Raw genomic sequence first — 19254 nt, 5'->3', positions numbered from 1 at the left:
ATTCATTTCTTTAGCACAGCGAAGTCATGATATCAGAGGCAAAGATGTGCCATGATAGCATCTGCTAAGGATCTAACAGATGAATGACAGTCTTTATTATTTCTGAAATGAACTCTGCCACCGTCTATGTACATATAGCCCTGTTATATATCTCAATCACATCCCTTCCACCTGTGATTCTAAATAATTCCAGATGTCTAATCAACCAGGTTCCAATCAGTTAACCTAGGAGACCCACAGGGCCCCTCCCAGCCGATCAGACCTTCCTGGGACCTTCGGCCTTCCAGGGACCTCCGGCCTGGCTCGCCCTTGGCAACACGCGGCCCTTCGGCCCCTGCGCGCCGCCTCCGGGACCTCGGGGCCGCGCTGCGCGCACCCGAGGCCACGTGACCCCGAGCTGCCATGGCGGTGGTTCCCGGAGGTCCCCGCTCCGGGCCTGCAGCGGGCGCCCACTTTTTCTGCACCGCGGGCCGCGGCCTGGAGCCCTTCCTGATGCGGGAGGTGCGGGAGCGGCTGGCTGCCACCCAGGTGAGTCGGCCTCGCAGCGAGCCGGGGCGGGAAGCGGGGCGGCCCAGGCCCCGCCCCTGCCCGCGGTCCCTCCCCGCTGGGGTCGGTCCTCGACCCGCGAAAGCGACGCGAACGCCGCGCTGTCTGCCCGCGAGCCCACAGAGGCGACGGCCGGGCCCGCGGAGGTCTGCTGGCAGGTCCTTTAATTACTGCCAGAAAGACCCGCCAGCCGTTTCCCCCTGCACATCTGTCACTGTCACAGCTGAAGTTTTTTTTTTTAAAAGAGAGACTGCTGCGAGTTACTTCCTAGATTCTTTAAAAGAAAAATGTTTGACAGTGCCTATAATTAGAATTAGACCTGTAAGAATTCTTTCTTCAGCTTTTAAATGCAAATATAATCGTCAGGTTCAGCTATTTCTGTCAGTTTCCTGACACTGTGTTTATCTCATAGGACTGTTGGGAGGATTCAATGATAAAGGTTTTGTAAAGTACAGCGTAAATCCGCAGTAAATAGTAGCTAGAAAAATAATCTAGGATGCCTCAGAGAAGGAAGTTAGCAGTTGCTGGTATTATTACGCTGTTAATTTCGATGAAATGAAGAAAGTTGTAAACATCAGTTTACGTTCTAGTACATGCTGAGCCTGTTTCTTGAAAACAGGGAAAGGATGTAATAGAAAAAGGTTCCAGTGTCTTGATGGGATTGTATATGACAGTGTGAATGATGTATTTTTGGAAAATGAAAGCTTATTGAAAGAAATTGACCACTCCACTCCCAGGACTCCTGAAGTGTTGAAAGCTCACAAAAGGAGTTTCTGTGATGATGATTGGGGAGAGGAGGATAAGAGAGGATCATGAAGAATGACATCAGTCTTATTAGACTAACTGCCGTTTGTGGTTTTAGTCACCAAACGTCATAGAGTGTTGAATGTAACTAGTCTAAAAAAGCAACAATATAATAGCAACTGCTGACATGGGTTAAGCATTTAATATGTCAGACACTTAATTTTCACAACAACCCTATCTTTTGAGGTAAGCTCCACATTTAACAGAAATGGAAAATGAAGCACAAGTAAGTCCAATAAAATATTCACGTCATGGAACCAGAAAATGGCAGAGCTGGGATTCAAACCCAAGCTATCTGTGAAATCAGGCATGCTATCATGTTCAACCCAGGCAGGCTGGCACCCGGTTCCAGTTCCTTAAACACCGCGAAGTCCTGACATCATGCACTGATTTTTTTTTTTAATGTTCACTTAGAGTTCTTGGTGTGAAAAATAGAAGGCTTGACCCAATCCGCGTATGCTTCACTATTAGAAAGCTGGTCCTCTCTGCTTGTTCATAGTGTTCGCCATTTGCACCTCCATGGTGTAGTTTCGCATGTTCCTCTATTTTCTGTATTTCCTATAAATTGGAGTCCTATAAGTTATAGCTGGCATTTGGTCACGTTCAGGTTTGATTTTTTTCCTCCAGTGTTGGGTCAAGCCTGTTTATAGGTTCCTGGGTATTTTTAAATATTTAATTTATAGCATATAAATATATACTCTAGTATGCAGTGTATAGCATTCCTTAAAGAAATGTATTGGGTAAAATTAAGCTTTGTAATTCTGTTTAATGTGTTAAATACTGTTATTATAAAAATAAAAGTAGAAACAGTAATTTTGAAGATAAAATTCACTGTAGTAGAAGTGTCTGCAATGCCAGCGAGCCAGGAGGCCCGGTCAGTTGATTAATCAGCCTTTATAAACCCACATAGCAAAACAGTTAGCCCACATAGTAGGGTTAAGCAGATAGTCACGTTATTTCAGTTATTTCATTCGATGGGATGATTGCATAAGGTTCTCCAAAGATTCTGTGCATTCCCTGTAGATTGGATACTTTTTAAAAAATTAAGTAAAATAAATATTTTTAATTCTGTCTTCTAAAATGAAACACAAAAGCTCACACACCACCTCAGTCCTTCACCTAGCACTTTAAAATCAATTCCAAAATTAAATGGCATCTGTAGAATTAGGAAAACTTTGGTATCTCGTTGTTACTGTACCTTACCTTTTTGCCTTGGCAAAAAGATCATTAGATCTGACTCCCTAAATTTTAAAAGAAAGGCAAAAATACTAACTGCTTAGATATTCTAGCTGACAACAGAGCTGTTTTTTCTTTTAATAAAGGCTGTTATTTCATCTTCTGAAGTGTTAGACATAAAACCAGTTGGTTTTAGACACTTTTAATGATTTAATTCCAAATGGAAAAGGCAGATTGGATATATAAATAAATTTTCAAGTAACAAATACTAGTGTGAAATATTCTAAAATGCCACAGTCCTCCCTAATTATTGTAATTGAATATAATCAGTTACAAACAATAAACTAAAGAAAATGAAGGTGGGAGGGGGGATCGGGATGGGGAATACATGTAAATCCATGGCTGATTCATATCAGTGTATGACAAAAACCACTACAATATTGTAAAGTAATTAGCCTCCAACTAATAAAAATAAATGAAAAAAAAAAAAAAGAAAAGAAAATGAGTAACAGTAGCTTCAGCAGTGTTTGAAATCATAAACACCAAAACTCATTTTTCTACTAGTTTGAGATACAGTACTTTACAAAAGGTGAACTATTAAAGCACTTTCATACATGTGATTGATTCTCACAGTGGCTGTTTTACCATTTCATAAACTACTTCTGATTACATGCTCATTTCTTATAAAAGGAATGTAGGCCTAATGTAAATTTTTTTAAATAAACAGAATAAACCAGTGTTGGTGTTGATTTTTAGAATGTATTTAACATTTTAAGTGGCTAAACACATATTATTCTTATGATTGAGCACCCCAGTAGATTAAAGGACCTTTTAGGTCCTCTTAATTAACTTGATTTTTCAGTCAAAAAAATTTTTTTGTTCTCCACACCCCCTCCAATAAAATATTTTTAGAAGTTCATTATATAAATTGTCTCCCTTGGTACTCAAGTAAATGAGAAAAGATAAGATCTTTGTACTATTAAATAACTAATTTAATGTCTAGACTACTTAGGTTAAAATCACTGGTCTAGATGTTGGTATCAGTTTGTTTATAAGACTTGAATCTTAGAACTATACATTTACAGTAAAATATTTATTTCAGTTCCCCCAGAATCTTAACCTGCTATTTCATGTGATGGCTTAATATCAACTATACTTTTAGATCAAGTAACAAAATTTAAACTTCAAAAAAATTTACCTTTTAAAACTTTGTTTCCAAGTTCTAAGCATTTTGAGGTATATATTCAATTTTAACTTTAGTGGGAAAATGTCACCTTTGTAATGAGAAAGAAGTAAATTGTAAAAACCAGAAGTCCTTGTTTTAGTTACTTCATTGTCCCCTTAAATATTGATTCCTAAACATTCTTTTCATTCCCTACTTCTCCGTCTGTCTTAGGTACATTACTAGTACCTAACGTCTTTGGGAGTTTTTTAATTTATTTGTTTTTCCAGCTCTATTTAGATATAATAGACATAATACGACTTCCCTTAGTGGCTCAGATGGTAAAGCATCTGCCTACAATGCGGGAGACCCAGGTTCAATCCCTGGGTTGGGAAGATCTCCTGGAGAAGGAAATGGCAAACCACTCCAGTATTCTTGCCCGGAAAATCCCATGGACGGAGGAGCCTGGTAGGCTACAGTCCAGGGGGTCACAAAGAGTCAGACAGGACTGAGGGACTTCACACTCACACTCAGACATAATACATAATAGCATTATGTAAGTTTAAGGTGATTTGATACATTTATATGTTGCAAAATGATGACCACCATACCATTAGCTGACACCTCCATCCCATCATGTAATCAGCATTACTTTTTTGATGTGAACATTTAAGATCTACTCTTTTAGCAACTTTCAGCTAGATAATACAGAATCATTAGCCAAAATCACCATGCTGTACATCAGAATCCCAGAACTTGTTAATCTTGTAACTATAGAAGTATTGGGATTTTAATTGTCATCAACTTAGGGCTTCCCCAGCAGAGATTCTTCTCCATCAAGCTAGCATGTAACTTTAGAAATTACCATCCTAAAAGCTTAATTAGAACAGGTCAGATCAAACATACCATCCACTTGGAGTTCAAGTTCCCACTGAGTGGGAGCTGCCTATACACATGGAACACCCCTGATTCCATGGTTGCCTCAGTCCTAGGAGATGACTTAAAACCATGTTGGTTAGCTTGTGGCCACTGCTAAAAGGAGAATGCTAGGATCATCCACACCCATCCTGAGCTTGAGGGGGGTGGGCTGACCCAAAAGGTTTAGGATTCCATTGGCATTGAGCATCATGTGCTGTAACTCATTTGACTCTCTCTGAATCAGTGCTCTTTTCATTTTCCTTTCTTCTCTGACTTTGTCCACATATCTATCCTGTCTTCAAAGCCTCTTTCAGTTTGATGCATACTCTTGCTTCTATCCATTGTCCGGTTCCCACAGCCAAGTGGTTCATTATTTCTTCCTCAGTAATCTAATTCTCCCTCCAGCATCACACTCAGCACTCAGTCCTTTATGCCCTGTCCACAGAAATCTTTCTTCCAGCTAATTTAGTGCTGTCATAGTTTTCATCAAAAGTCTATAATGGTGAACCATTACCATCTGGAGTAAAACCGTGACCGTTTTTCAAGCTGGGCCTGAGCTACACTACATCCATCTACCTGACACCATCAGTCAGCATCACACAGCAAAGGTTGCCTTGCTGTCTTACAGTTCACTTCAGCCAGGTTGTCACGCCCACCTCTGCATTTCCCCTTCATTCTTTTGTGAGAATCCCTCTTACCAAATCGTATAGGATTTTTTCCCAAGACTTTTCCTAATGATGGCTTCCATCGTTAGTAATGCTTATTGTACCTGCAACTTATTAGAACATTTATTAACATTGTACTTTTCTCCTGGGTTTAATGCAAGCTATTGTCTTATACATTTTACATTTTAATTGTATGTTAAGGCAATGGCACCCCACTCCAGTACTCCTGCCTGGAAAATCCCATGGACGGAGGAGCCTGGTAGGCTGCAGTCCATGGGGTCGCTAAGCGTCGGACACGACTGAGCAACTTCACTTTCACTTTTCACTTTCATGCATTCGAGAAGGAAATGGCAACCCACTCCAGTGTTCTTGCCTGGAGAATCCCAGGGACGGGGGAGCCTGGTGGGCTGCCGTCTATGGGGTCACACAGAGTCGGACACGACTGAAGTGACTTAGCAGCAGCATATGCCTATTACATTATTATTCATCTTTAGGATTTATACTGTATGCGTCTTTGTAGACCACGAGGTAGATGTTTAATAAATACCTACTGATTAGGTTAAATTTGGTCTAGACACCTAATTTGTCCTATCCATTTTGCCTTTCCTTTGCCCACTTTTAGTAGTTATGTGAGATTTGATAATTAATCAGTGTTTTGTGTTCTATTTTTTTAGTAGTGTGCACACACACACTTTCCAAAAGGTAACACAGAAAGTTATGGTCTTGGTCACTGACTATGTGACTTCATACAAATTAGTTAACCACTCTAAGCCTCAATTTCCTAATCTATAAAATGGAGATGATAAAATCTATCTTAGACTAGGGTTGTTACAGGATGAGGGGGAAAAACATATTCAGAGTGCCTGCTGCAGCTAAGTCACTTCAGTCGTGGCTGACTCTGTGTGACCCCATAGACGGCAGCCCACCAGCCTCCCCCGTCCCTGGGATTCTCCAGGCAAGAGCACTGGAGTGGGCTGCCATTTCTTTTTCCAATGCATGAAAGTGGAAAATGAAAGTGAAGTCGCTCAGTCGTGTCCAACTTTTCGAGACCCCACGGACTGCAGCCTACCAGGCTCCTCTGTCCATGGGATTTTCCAAGCAGGAGTACTGGAGTGGGGTGCCATTGCCTTCTCCGATAGATAGTAGATACTTCAGAAATAGGCATTTTTATTATTGTTAGTCTAGATGCTATGTTTTAAGGCATTAAGGGGGAGGGAAGGGAAACGATTCTTGCTCTGACATTGAACTACATTAATATGTATTTTTTTCTATCTCTAGGTTGAATATATTTCAGGAAAAGTTTTTTTCACCACCTGTTCTGACTTGAATATGCTGAAACAATTGAAATCTGCAGAAAGGTTATTTTTGCTGATTAAAAAGCAGCTTCCATTTCCTGTTACTTCTGTAAATAAAGGTAAGTGTATGCCTGTTGCTTTTACCTACATGATATAGTGCACTCCAAAGTCTTTTGCTTGGCAATTACTATGAGTCATTTCACATTTTTAAGAATCATTCATATCCCCTGAGATCATTAATTAGTTATTTTTCTGTATTTCCTGCATATTATCACCTAATTGTGTCTCTTTTACAAGTTTTTACCAATGTGCTGCCTTCCTTCTGAGATTTTAGTGTCCTAAGTCACATTTCCTCGTTGAGAATTATGATCAGACACCTTCTCTAAGGCTATATATGGTTGGTGCATTTATTTAGATTTAGGAGCATGTAATAACCCCAAATGCATTGATTTAAATAATTGGTCAGAACTTGTAAATTTTACCTGATGAGTGATATAATTGGAAAATACTACATAGTAAAATTTCCTGTTTTGGGAACTTTAAATTGATAAAGCATTAGAGTTAAAGAGGGCGCAAGAGATTTCTTGTCCACTCCCTACTTTTATAAATATGCTGCTGAAATAATGTAAAGATATTGACAAAAGCAAAAAAAGGATCAGCTGCAGCTGGATGAAACATTGCCTTAAACCTTATTTTGATTGCTGCTTGTGCACAAGAAACCATGTCATCACATAGTCTATAATAAACTGTGTCAAGAGCAATTCAAATGGCGAGAAATCAAGATGCGGCAGAAAAATTGTTTTAAAACAAATCCTAAGGTATTATATTGTAAGGTCAGTATAATCTCATCCCAACATTCCACACAATTTTTTTTTTTTTAATTTTTTTTTTTTCAGTGGCTCATTCGTGTCCAACTCTTTGCAGCCCTGTGAACTGTAGCCCCCAAGATCCTCTATACATGGAATTTTTCAGGCAAGAATACTGAAATGGGTTGCCAGTTCCTCCTCCAGGGGATCCTCCCGACCCAGGGATTGAACCCAGGTCTCCTGCATCTCCTACATTGGCTGGCGAGTTCTTTTTTTTTTTTTTTTAATTTTTTCAGTGGGTTTTGTCATACATTGACATGAATCAGCAGTAGATTTACACGTATTCCCCATCCCGATCCCCCCTCCCACCTCCCTCTCCACCCGATTCCTCTGGGTCTTCCCAGTGCACCAGGCCCGAGCACTTGTCTCATGCATCCCACCTGGGCTGGTGACCTGTTTCACCACAGATAATATACATGCTGTTCTTTCGCAACATCCCACCCTCACCTTCTCCCACAGAGTTCAAAAGTCTGTTCTGTACTTCTGTGTCTCTTTTTCTGTTTTGCATATAGGGTTGTCCACACACTTTTGTCTTTAAAGAACTACAGTAATTGCTCTTTGATCATCTTGATGGCTTTTGTTTATCAAGAAAAGATTACATCTCACTAAGCATGACTGCCAGTTCCTAAATTAGGAATGAGTTGTGTATCTGAAATGTTACTTTATGGAAGCTCATTTTATGATCTGTGCTAATATTTTGTGATCTAAAATAGTCTCAAGATTCAGTTGCTCTGTTTTTAAGCTCTGTTTTGCAATTTACTCTCTTTTTTTAAACTTAATTTTTTATAGGCATTACTTTAGAGGTCAACACACATTGTATGTCTCTGTGTATATCGAAGAGATACATATGTTATCATAGGACAAATGATCTTGCTAAAGTAAAGGTAACTTTATAGGAATTTTAAAACAGGTTTGATGTTAAGTATGGAATACGTGAATGAACTTTATTCTGCACAATATTCTTAAATTATATAAGTTCCAGATAAAAGGGAAATCAGTATTCATGTAACAATTTAATAACATTTCTTATTTTAAAGAAATAAAGGTAATGGGATTTGAGGGTGTGAATAGCTTCAGTAAAGGATAAACTGAGATTTTACTTATTTAGGAAAAATATTTAATGAACTGCAAAGACTTATAAATGATGATCCTGAAAGTTGGTTGAATGTCATTTCAATTTGGAAGAATCTTCTTGAACTTGATGCAAAAAAGGAAAACCTTTTTCACAAAAATGCTAACCCACTCAAAAGAAAAGTGGGAGAAGATGATATCACTGCTAAGAAATTGAAAACGGAACGAATCCAAGAGATACAAGAGACTAAGGAATGCCAGCTGGAAAAACAAATAGAAGAAAAAATATTGGAGCAAGGACATTTTATCACTGAAGGAGAAAAATTTCAAGAAGAACTTCAGAATGATATAACGGAAGCTGTTGATACTCGTAACCAGAGCAACTTAACTTTTAGAGTTTCCTGTCGCTGCAGTGGCGCCATTTCAAAGATCATTACTGCACAGGTACCCTTGCCCCCCAGAGTGGGTTCCCATTTTCTAAAAGAATTAATTATTTTTTAGATCAAAATTGAGGTGAAAACCTTTCACAGAATACATAACCAGGCCCAGACAGATCGCTCAGCCTAATCACACATAACTAAATCTCTTCTAAAAATGCATTTTCCTTCTCAACTTTACCTCAGGTGCTTAAGAGGAATACTATGCCAGTCTACATAAAGACTTCCTTTTACTTTCTCTCTAAAAGTTTCCTTAAACTCATATATACTGTTTACATTTGGAAATTCTAATATCATGGCCCTAAGCTTTTTGGCTTTCTCTTCAGTTCGGTTCTGTGTTGATCGAGTGGTTGCTCTGCACCAGGTCTTACATGTGGGATCTTCCCAGGACCCAGACTGAGATACAGAGGTGTACTTAAAAGGAGAGCAAACACCAAAAGGACCCTGCAGAGTTTAGTGATATAGAGGGCATAGGTGTGGGTCCTTGGGCCCAGTCTTAAAAACAGACAGACTCTGGTCTGAATCCAATGCTACTAAACGGGTAATTTTTAAACATACAGGATTGCCATAGCTAAAACAGTTCATCTTTCAGTTTGCATCTATTAACCCAGAATGACCATATTTATCAGGCCACAATCTGGTTATTTCATGTGTCTGAAATTACAAGGAGAGAGATTATACACAAGTAAACATCAATACTGTAAAATTTGTTGGGGTGGAAGAGGTACAATGCACCCTCATTGCCTTGAATAGAAAATGCTTTCATGTAGTATTTTAATATTGTAACCTTAAATTACCATCAGATAGTATGATTGATTTCCCTGCAAGCTTTGTTAGTTTTTTGCTTACATTTAAACTTAAAATTTTCATTTTTAGTATTCTTATCTTTTTTTTAACCTGTTGCCTTTTCAGGAGGTAGGAAGAGTAATTGGAATTGCTCTTATGAAACAGTTTGGATGGAAAGCAGATTTGAGGAATCCAAATTTGGAGGTAATGAATGTTCATTTTATTTTAATGCTCATAACCTAATTCTTTAAAGACAATGCCAACTATTCTTTTTTTTTTAACTGAATTGTAGTTGACATAAAATATTATGATTCACGTGAATTACACAGTTATTCAACATTTGCATACATTATAAAATCATCACAAGTCTAATAGCCATCTGTCTCCATTCAAAGTCATTACAATACAGCTGCAATGTCAACAACTTTTACTGTGCTTTTTAACTTTGCCTTAAAGTTTTAAGTCATGTCTACATGGATCCAGCAGTCTGATTCCTCCTTAGCAACAGAATACTGCAGATTCTTTTGCTGGTAGTTTTCTCTGTGAAAACGTCTCATTCAAATTGAACTTTTGCAATGGAATTGTTTAGTCGAAGTTAAACTAAACACTAGAGATGCTCTCTATAATCACTATGCTGCTGCTACTGCTGATGCTAAGTCACTTCAGTCGTGTCCAACTCTGTGCGACCCCTTAGACAGAAGCCCACCAGGCTCCCCCGTCCCTGGGATTCTCCAGGCAAGAACACTGGAGTGGGTTGCCATTTCCTTCTCCAATGCGTGAAAGTGAAGTCGCTCAGTCGTGTCCGACTCTTAGCGACCCCGTGGACTGCAGCCCACCAGGCTCCTCTGTCCATGGGATTTTCCAGGCGAGAGTACTGGAGTGGGGTGCCATTGCCTTCTCCTATAATCACTATAATACATAATAAATGTCTATAATAAGAAATTCTAGTTAATGTAAAAAATAAAATTGGATAACAAAAAGACCTGTATTAATAGTGGCTTTGTTAGGCTTGTGGGATTATTTTTCTTTCCCTTTTCTCTATTTTCAAAATTAATTTAATGATGTTATACCATTTTTAATTGGAACAAAGTAAACACATGGGAAAATGAATTCTAACTATAACAAATGTTCTTCAGTGTTTTTTGAAAACCATAAGTTTGACCAGTAGTCATTTTTATGATTCATTAACTGGTAGATTATTTTTATATAGCTTTAAATGGAGTAATTGCCAGTCAAATCAGAAGACTTTGTGTTGTTTTCTATTTTGTTATTTGATATTTTTTGCTTTTAAAAAGTCATGCGGAGTGTATATCCTTTACTGCTGTTTTGCAAAATACTTTGACGCTGAGAATGTTTTCATATAAGCATGTCTTCCTTCATCTCCCCGTTTCTAGTTTTCTTATCTTCTGTCTGGTTTCCTCCTCTCATCTCTCCCTGACTCCATCTCACTGTCTCAGAAATATAGTTTTCTCATAGTTTAGCTCATAAACAAATATATCTAATTTAATTCCTATCATCCATTTAATGCAAGTAATAGCTATTGGTAGAAATAATCAACATGAAACAAAATCGACAACAGAATCACACACAGTAAAATCTGTGTGACCAAAACTGACAGAAGAATCAAATCTTAGCAAATTTTGTTCTGTATAATTAAAATGGAAAACTTCATAGTACAAAAAGCTGTACCTGATAACATTTATATATAAAAATATCAGTATATCATAACTTTAACTGTTAAATAGAAAAGAATCAATATCAATCAATAGCTTTGCTAACATGAATAAGATAAAAATATTGGAAAGTTTAGCTTCAGTGATCAAAGAATTAAACTAAATGGAATTCATTCCAGATTATTATTTTCTTAGTAAAAGCTTATCAATATTGGAATAATTCTGATTAAACTATATTAAAATACCTCTGGGGTAAAAGTATCAGGAGTCAAATGTTGTTGAAGTCAAAGAGCAGAGTTAGAATATTCCATAAACTTCATCAGGCTAAAGGAGTACGATTCTTTTAAAATTTGTGTGGGCTACTAGTTAAATGTGAGGCATTTAAATCCTCATCATGACCTAACATGAGGACTATAGTAACACTGCTGTGTGGTATAGGAAGGTTGTGAAGAGTAAATCCTAAGAGTCCTCATGGTGAGAAAATTTTTTTTTCCCTTTTTTGCTTTTCTTTTTATCTACATGAGAAGATGGATGTTAGTTGAACCTATTGTGATAATCATTTCACAATATACATGAATCAAACCTTCATGCTATATGCTTTAAACACAGACAATGATGTATGTCAATTACTTCTCAATAAAACTGGGGGGAAAATAACAGAAAAAGACGATAGAAAGGAATAGACCCTTCATATAACTGATGCACTTTGTTGTACACCTGAAAGTTGCCCAGCTTGTGGATTAACTGTACCCCAATAAAAATTTAAAAAAGAAAAAAAAGACACTGCCTATAAATAATAGAGAGTGAAAGGTCACTCTTGCTCCAGTATATTTGGCTTAAGCAGGTTTTCTGTTAACCATGGTATCAAGTCTTACTTGAGGCTAGAATTAGGGTGGATTTAGGTAGTTGTCTCTAACCTAAAATGCTTAAAAATCTAATTTAGTTCGGGTAATTCAAAGAATAGCTGTAAAGAAAAGTGATCTTGAGTTCTTCATAATGTGATTCTCAATATAAGTTGTTTACCAGATTGACTTCAGAATTTTTTCTATGAGATGTACTTAAAATTACTTTGCCTCTGCTCAATAAAAAATATTATGGAATGTTTTTTCAGATATGAAGAGGCCTTGGAATGTCTTATTAAAATATAGGTTGTATAGGTTCAAAATGGAAGCTTTCAAATTGTCACTCATTGGGTAATGAATTACTTGGTCCATTCTAACTTCAGTATTTGTTCTTTCAGATCTTTATACATCTAAGTGACATTTACTCTGTGCTGGGAATTCCTGTGTTCAGGTAGGTATTATTTCTAAGCTTCAGGTTTGTGTCTTAGGAGAGTTTGTAAAACTAAACACTTTGTGTTTTTATTCATAGTATGAAACACTGATATATCAGAGGGAACTTAAATCAAAGCCTTTTGAGTTCTTTGCTTGAACCAGTAAAGTATTTGCATGGAACTTACTGGATCCTGATCGGACTGGTTAGAGTTGTGAAAGATTTGATCACAATAATCGACTGATTACATGTTTCATACTGAAAATTATTTCTATTTTTTAATTAAATTATTTTCACAGGCCCACATTTAAACTAAATTTTAGTCCATTGGCCTCTTGGATTTTTTCATTAAAATAGAAAATACATCACAGTTCTTAAAATTCATCTTGAACATACTTCACATTTTACTAAGGTTTTTTTTTTTTTTTTGTGGGAGAATAATTCCAGTTTTTAAAATCTTCAGGTTTTCTCCCTAGTTATGTTGGGTACTATAGAGTAATAAATGCAGTTGATTCACTTGCTTATTCAGAAATACTGATTGAATGCTTACCATACAGCAGTGCTTTCTTAGATGCTTTGGGAAGGAATGGATGGTTGGTTGACGGAAATAGTGATTTGCAGTTTCTTGGGAGCATGTAAATATTGTTAGCATCTTCAAAACATTTTATATGCATAGCCATGTTTACATAGTATAAAGTGATTTAGATATCTTTTCTCTAGGTGATTCTAGGTATGGAATATTTTTAAAATCATAAAAATATCCCATTGACCCTCAGCTCACATTTTTGCATGTGTAAGCCCGAATCAGGATGTAAAAAAGAACGCTTGAGGTCATTGTAACAGTTTTATCAAACGGTGCACCATTGCAGTTGATTAGCACAGTGCTGAGGACATTGTGGATGTTCAAGAAATGCTGAATGACTGAGTTCTCGCTGTGTGCTAGTTATAGAGTAGGCCCCACTAGCTTCAAGATTACAAAATTCATGCGCCAGTAGTCACTTTAACACACACGAGGTCATCACATGTCTCAAGGGCCTGTTGGCTTCCCTTGGCCCCCACCTACTCCAGTATCCTCCCAACTGTCCCAGACCAAACCTAACCCACTATTTTACACCTACACCTACGAGGTGTCCAGGCTTCCCTACCTCAGTGCCTTTTGGAGTGCCAGGCCCTAACCCCTGCAGATGTAGATGGGGATACCCTATATATTGTAGATAGGAAATGGCCTAAGAAAATGAAGAAATGTATGGAGATATGAAATACAGGGATGGGAGAGGATGCTTAGTTTATATCTGTAAGTTTTGCAGTACTTCCAGGTGAAAGGTGTCCACACACATTTGAAGGTAAAGATCTGGGATTCAGGGGACTGATCTAGGCTAGAGATGGAGATGAGAATGTCTTCAACTTGGTGATAGATGGTGTGTAAGAGAATAAAGAAGAGATTCATATATGAGGACAAGAGGATCAAAAGCCATATTTATTTTTGTATTGGGGTAAAAGCCAGCTAAAACTGCAAATAAACACATTAGCCAGCTACTATGAAAGTAGAGAATTATTTTTATTTTTAAAGAGTTTATTTCTGACCAGTTCTTTGCCCTGAATAATTTTATTTTACTGATATAATGAGGCCCTTTTGTTGAAGTAATAGCAGATTAGTTTTGTCCAAGCAAAATAAGAATCGGTTCCCTTTTGTCACATATTAATAGAGTTGGCTCCCATAAAATAAAACTCTATTAGCAAAAGTATGCACACAATAGTCAAAAATTTCAAAGATTCTATATAAATCCCCTATGCATAGAAAAGGACTTTGTAATGTGTATGGACAAAGACAGTTTTCCATACCAATTCTATTTGTGTGTGTGTGTGTGTGTGTGTCTAGAGTGAAAGTAATTTCTCAGTTTTGGTTTTACCTAATGTGTTTTGGGAGTTGGTGATGGACAGGGAGACCTGGCGTGCTGCGATTCATGGGGTTGCAAAGAGTCGGACACGACTGAGCAAGTGAACTGAACTGAATGTGTTTTGTAGTGAGATAATTGCTGCACTTGGCCTGCTGAAGCAAGATTCATTGATCAAATTATTTTATAATTCTTCTACCCACAAAGTTTATATCCCAGATTCCAAATCTCTGGATATAGTACTATTTACAGTATGAAATTTTATTTCCTGAAAAACCTTTTTAACATAAACAACCTCTCATAGTTTTATCATGCAGGCTTCTTTATCGTAGTAAATACACAATTACACTGTTTTATTTAAAAGACATACCTCATCTAATTCTAAGATCTTAAGAAGCTTGCAATAAATACAGACAAAACAAGATAGCTTAAAGAGCAGAAGGAAAATGATGAAAGGAAATAGGGTTTGGAAAACTCCGTGGCTTTGTGTAGTGTTGGTAGAAGAGCCCTCTTAGTGGCTTTGAAACAGGCCTAACCACAAAACAACCAAGCATTGATTTTTGAAATCATACATCATGTCTTACCAATAAATTGTATACATAAGATAAGTGCATTGAAATTTGCAAGGAAATGTTGTTCACTGCACCAGAAACATAGAAATAATATTTTTAAAATCTGTACCAAATCAAATATCGGAAACACCAATATTAGCAATAATGGGGTAGAAGATCAAGTATGAAGTGATACATAATGGAGACCAGTGAACTCATTGGGGAGTCCTCTGCTTCAGCATTTCACTCAATAAATTATTTTAGACAATGCAGTGTCAAGCTTTATTCCATCTTAAGAGAAAGGTGCAAATGAGCAAAAGGCAAACTTACAAAAGGGACCTTTTAGAAATTCTTTAAGGGTTAGCATCCATTCAGCTGTGCGTCCTATGCTGCATCCGTACCACAGTGCAGTTTACTTCTCTTGATGACTCTGGATCAGTGAGAAAAGGTCTATTCTACATGGGAAGTCAGGGAAGCATATAATTAGAAAGACTTCCCTCATGTGATTAAATTTTTTTAAGTTAAACACATAAGGGTTTAAATTTCAGTTATCTAAAAAATTTTCCATTCTAAAATACCACACTGGCTGGTTAGATAAGGTGCCGGTTAGAGAAGGTAATTTTGTATTAATGAAAATGTTATCTACTCTCTAACTTAGGGAAAACTTCAGTGCATGATGTACAGGTATGAATGGGTTAATTATTTTTGTTTGTATCCTGTTAACATACAGTAACATTGGGTGGTGTTTTACTTTAGGGTTCCTTTAGCCTGCAGAGCTTATATCAAGACACCAGGGTTGAGATCTACCATAGCCTGGGCAATGGCCTCCCTCGCAGAAATTAAGGTAAGGAACCTGTTCTCGTCCCTTTTAATTGAATACCAAGGTCCTTTCTGTAATTAATTTACACAGCCTCTTACTGATGGTTGCTTTCTTTTTTCTTTGGTTCTTTTAACCTTTTTAAATCTGTTTTTCTTTTTCTTTTCTTGCCATTATACTTACAAACTGCAGAGATAGGCTTTTGTCAAACTTCTGGGAGTATTTTGGCTATGAAAATGCTGAGTCAAAAGATAACTACATTTTATTATTTCTAATTTTTTGTCACAGTCATGTGGCCTGTACAACTTCTACTTCTTAAAATTTAACCAAGATCTTGATCAATTTTTGTAAATGCTCCATGAACATAAGAAAATAATTTTATTTTCTAGTCAAGAGATGGCCTCTGTATCTTTTACTTGCTATTTTACTGTCTGCTCAGTACTGAAAGAGATATTTTGAAATTTATTAGATTGTATTTTTCAAGATTTTGCATTTTTACTCATTGTTACCTCATTCTGTAGTTTGTTTGTCCTGTAGTTTGGTTTATACTCATTTATGACTGTTACTGCCTTATGGTGAAGTGTTCCTTTTTATTGTTATTAAAGTTTTCATTATGTTGATTTGTAAGTTTAAACTTAAATTTCACCATGTCTTATTAGTATTTCCACTCTTTTTTTCTTTGCATTTTCCTTTGTAGTTCTGCTTTGTTCTCAACTTTGTTTTCAGTGTATATTTCTTATAAACACAGAACTCTGTCTTTATCCCACAATGACAGGCTTTTTCAGTGAGAGAATTCAGTACAGTATTATGATAGATACACCAGTTATGATAGATATACTTAGCAACTTCTTGCAGTTTACTCTATTTTTGCTAGTTTCATCAAGTGAATCATCTCATTGTTTCCCTGAGGTTAGATTTTACTCTGTGTTCTATTCTATTCATGGCTCCCTCTCTCAGCTCTCTTAATTAAACACATGGGACTTTGACTTTTACTTTAAAACAAGACATTAACTCTTCTTTGCCAGCACACTGTTTTTACCACCTACACTCTGAACTTCCTCCTCTGTCTGCTCCTCCTTGTCGTGAGATGAGACCTCCAGGGTACTTTTTCTCTTCTTCTGTCCCACCTTTGTTCCTCCCTACAGTGAGACCTTTGAAATATGTTTACCCTCTTCCCACTCCCAACTACCAGCTTAAACTAAATTATTTATTATGCATCAGCATTTCCAAGTATATCCCTCCTGTTTTCAGAAGTTCTTATACTGCACTTACATTACACAACCCATCCGTAGTCATTAAGATGCAATGTGTGTAACATGTATTTCTGTATAAACACACAGAAGTATAGTGTGAAGTGCATTGCTTCTCACCTTTCTTCTTCACTTTATCTTTCTCCCTTTGAGGTCTCTGCTCTGCTTTATTTGTTGCTTGGATAGTCTTTTCTTGGTACTTTTCTCAAACTTGGTGTTTGAATAATATACTCTCTGGATTCCTGTATCTCCTTACACTTCATCCTGTCAGCTGGGTATCCCCCTTTGGCTTGGTATGAGATTCTTGAGTTGCAGTCCTTTTCTCTCAGAGGTCTGTAGATGCTGTTCCATTATCCTTTCACTTCCAGTGTTTCAGGGGAGCAATTCCTGCCAGTGTGATTTTTCTTTTCCTTGACAGCTATCTTGTTCTTTTTGTTTGCAAGCTTGTAGAGTTTTCTGTTTAATCCTCTAATCTCAGGGATATTACCAGATGTACTTGGGTATCTTTTCTATTCAGCCCAGAACTAGCTGAGTCCGACTCCCCGAGTTCCCGTTCCAACTCTACCACTTACAGGCTGGGAAACTTTATGTAAGATACTGAACATCTCTGTGCCTCCGTTTCTCACTCCAAGATGAAAATAGTCATCTCATAGGACTGTGTGAGGACGAAGTGAATTAGCGTTTATCAAGGGATTAGAACAACACCTAGCGTATAGAAAATACCTAAGTGTTAACTTCTGCTATGGTAATGTCAGAGGGAGAGGTTACCTCGCTATCCCCCCTTGAGTTCTTTTGACTGACCTCATAATTAAATTGACACAAGACAGATTAACAGGAGAAAAAAAATTTAATTTGTATGCATGAAAGTCTCATAGAAGTGGGACCCCTGAAGTGATGGAAGCAGGCTATTTATATATTATTTTTAGACAAATGCTTGTGAAGATTTAACAAAACAAAGGGGTTTGTGCTTGGGGTAGCAGACTAGTGAAGAAGTAACAGTTTGTTTATCCAGCTTTCTCATGCATACAGCCTTGAATTCCCTAACTCTGGTGATAAAGATGCTTTCTATCCTCCTGGTAGAGGGAAGATGCCTTCACTTGGGAGATTAAGTTCCTGCTTTCAGGGGGAGAGAAGTGGGTCAGAGTGTATTTTCTTTTTAACATCATTTATTTTTACCTGCTGTTTCTTAAGTAACTTTTAATTCAAAATAATCAATATGCCAGTAAAGCACATTTTGGGGCATCCTGCCCTGGACCTAAACAGTAATAATAATTATAATAACTATTATTTAGGATATATAATAATTATAGAAATCATTTTTTTTCCTCCAGCTCAGGTACTCTTTCATCCATTATTTACTTATTATTTCCTCAACTATTTTGCTTTAGTGTTTTTTACCTTAAACAACTTCCTTTTTTTTGCTTCTGGAGTTCCTGTGTTAAACATGTTAAGCTTCCTTTCTCACATGTTTTCCATCTCTTTATATTTTGCCTGTGTATTTTGAGTTTTCCTTGGACATTATCTTCCAAGGTATAACCAGAGTCACCAAAATGTGCTGCACTTTATTGAAATGTTTAGTTTTAAAATCATGGATTTTTTTAGCTTTGGAAAATTGTGTATGTGTATGCCTAGAGAATTCCATGGACAGAGGAGCCTGGTGCATTAGAGGAGCATGCATGCAGAGGAGCATGCATGTATTAGAGAAGGAAATGGCAACCTGCTCCAGTATTTTTGTCTGGAGAATCTCAGGGTCAGAGGAGCCTGGTGGGCTGCCGTCTATGAGGTTGCACAGAGTCGGACACGACTGACGCGACTTAGCAGCAGCAGCATGCTATATTTGGTAAAGAACTGTCTGCCAGTGCAGGAGACGGAACAAACCTGGATTCAGTCCCTAAGTTGGGAAGATCCCTTGGAGAAGGGCATGGCAACCCACTTCAGTATTCTTTCCTGGAAAATCCCATGGACAGAGGAGCCTAGAGGGCTACAGTCCATGGGGTCACACAGAGTCTGAGGCAACTTAGCCAGCCTCACATGCTATATTTGATATCTCTGGAGGCTTTAACTTTTCTC

General features: G+C 37.4%; 1 protein-coding gene across 4 annotated transcripts in view; it reads left to right on the top strand.

Annotated features, from left to right (window-relative positions):
* Positions 1–375: 375 nt before the first annotated feature.
* The window catches only part of THUMPD2 (THUMP domain containing 2), a 37365-nt gene continuing 18486 nt past the window's right edge, over positions 376–19254 (top strand). For 2 of the 4 annotated variants that reach the window (XM_043468401.1, XM_043468404.1), the window contains exons 1-6: positions 376–528; positions 6550–6685; positions 8541–8947; positions 9853–9930; positions 12640–12692; positions 15874–15961. In XM_043468401.1, the coding sequence (XP_043324336.1) occupies positions 403–528; positions 6550–6685; positions 8541–8947; positions 9853–9930; positions 12640–12692; positions 15874–15961 (888 nt within the window). In that variant the 5' untranslated portion in view covers positions 376–402. Of the gene's footprint in view, positions 529–6549; positions 6686–8221; positions 8948–9852; positions 9931–12639; positions 12693–15873; positions 15962–19254 lie in introns of those variants that run through there. The other 2 variants (XM_043468402.1, XM_043468403.1) reach the window with 2 other exon arrangements.

This window comes from Cervus canadensis, chromosome 5 (assembly GCF_019320065.1).
Source record: "Cervus canadensis isolate Bull #8, Minnesota chromosome 5, ASM1932006v1, whole genome shotgun sequence".
NCBI lineage: Eukaryota > Metazoa > Chordata > Mammalia > Artiodactyla > Cervidae > Cervus > Cervus canadensis.
Note: the sequence above shows the minus strand (reverse complement) of the source record. Positions and strands in the feature narration are given on the sequence as shown.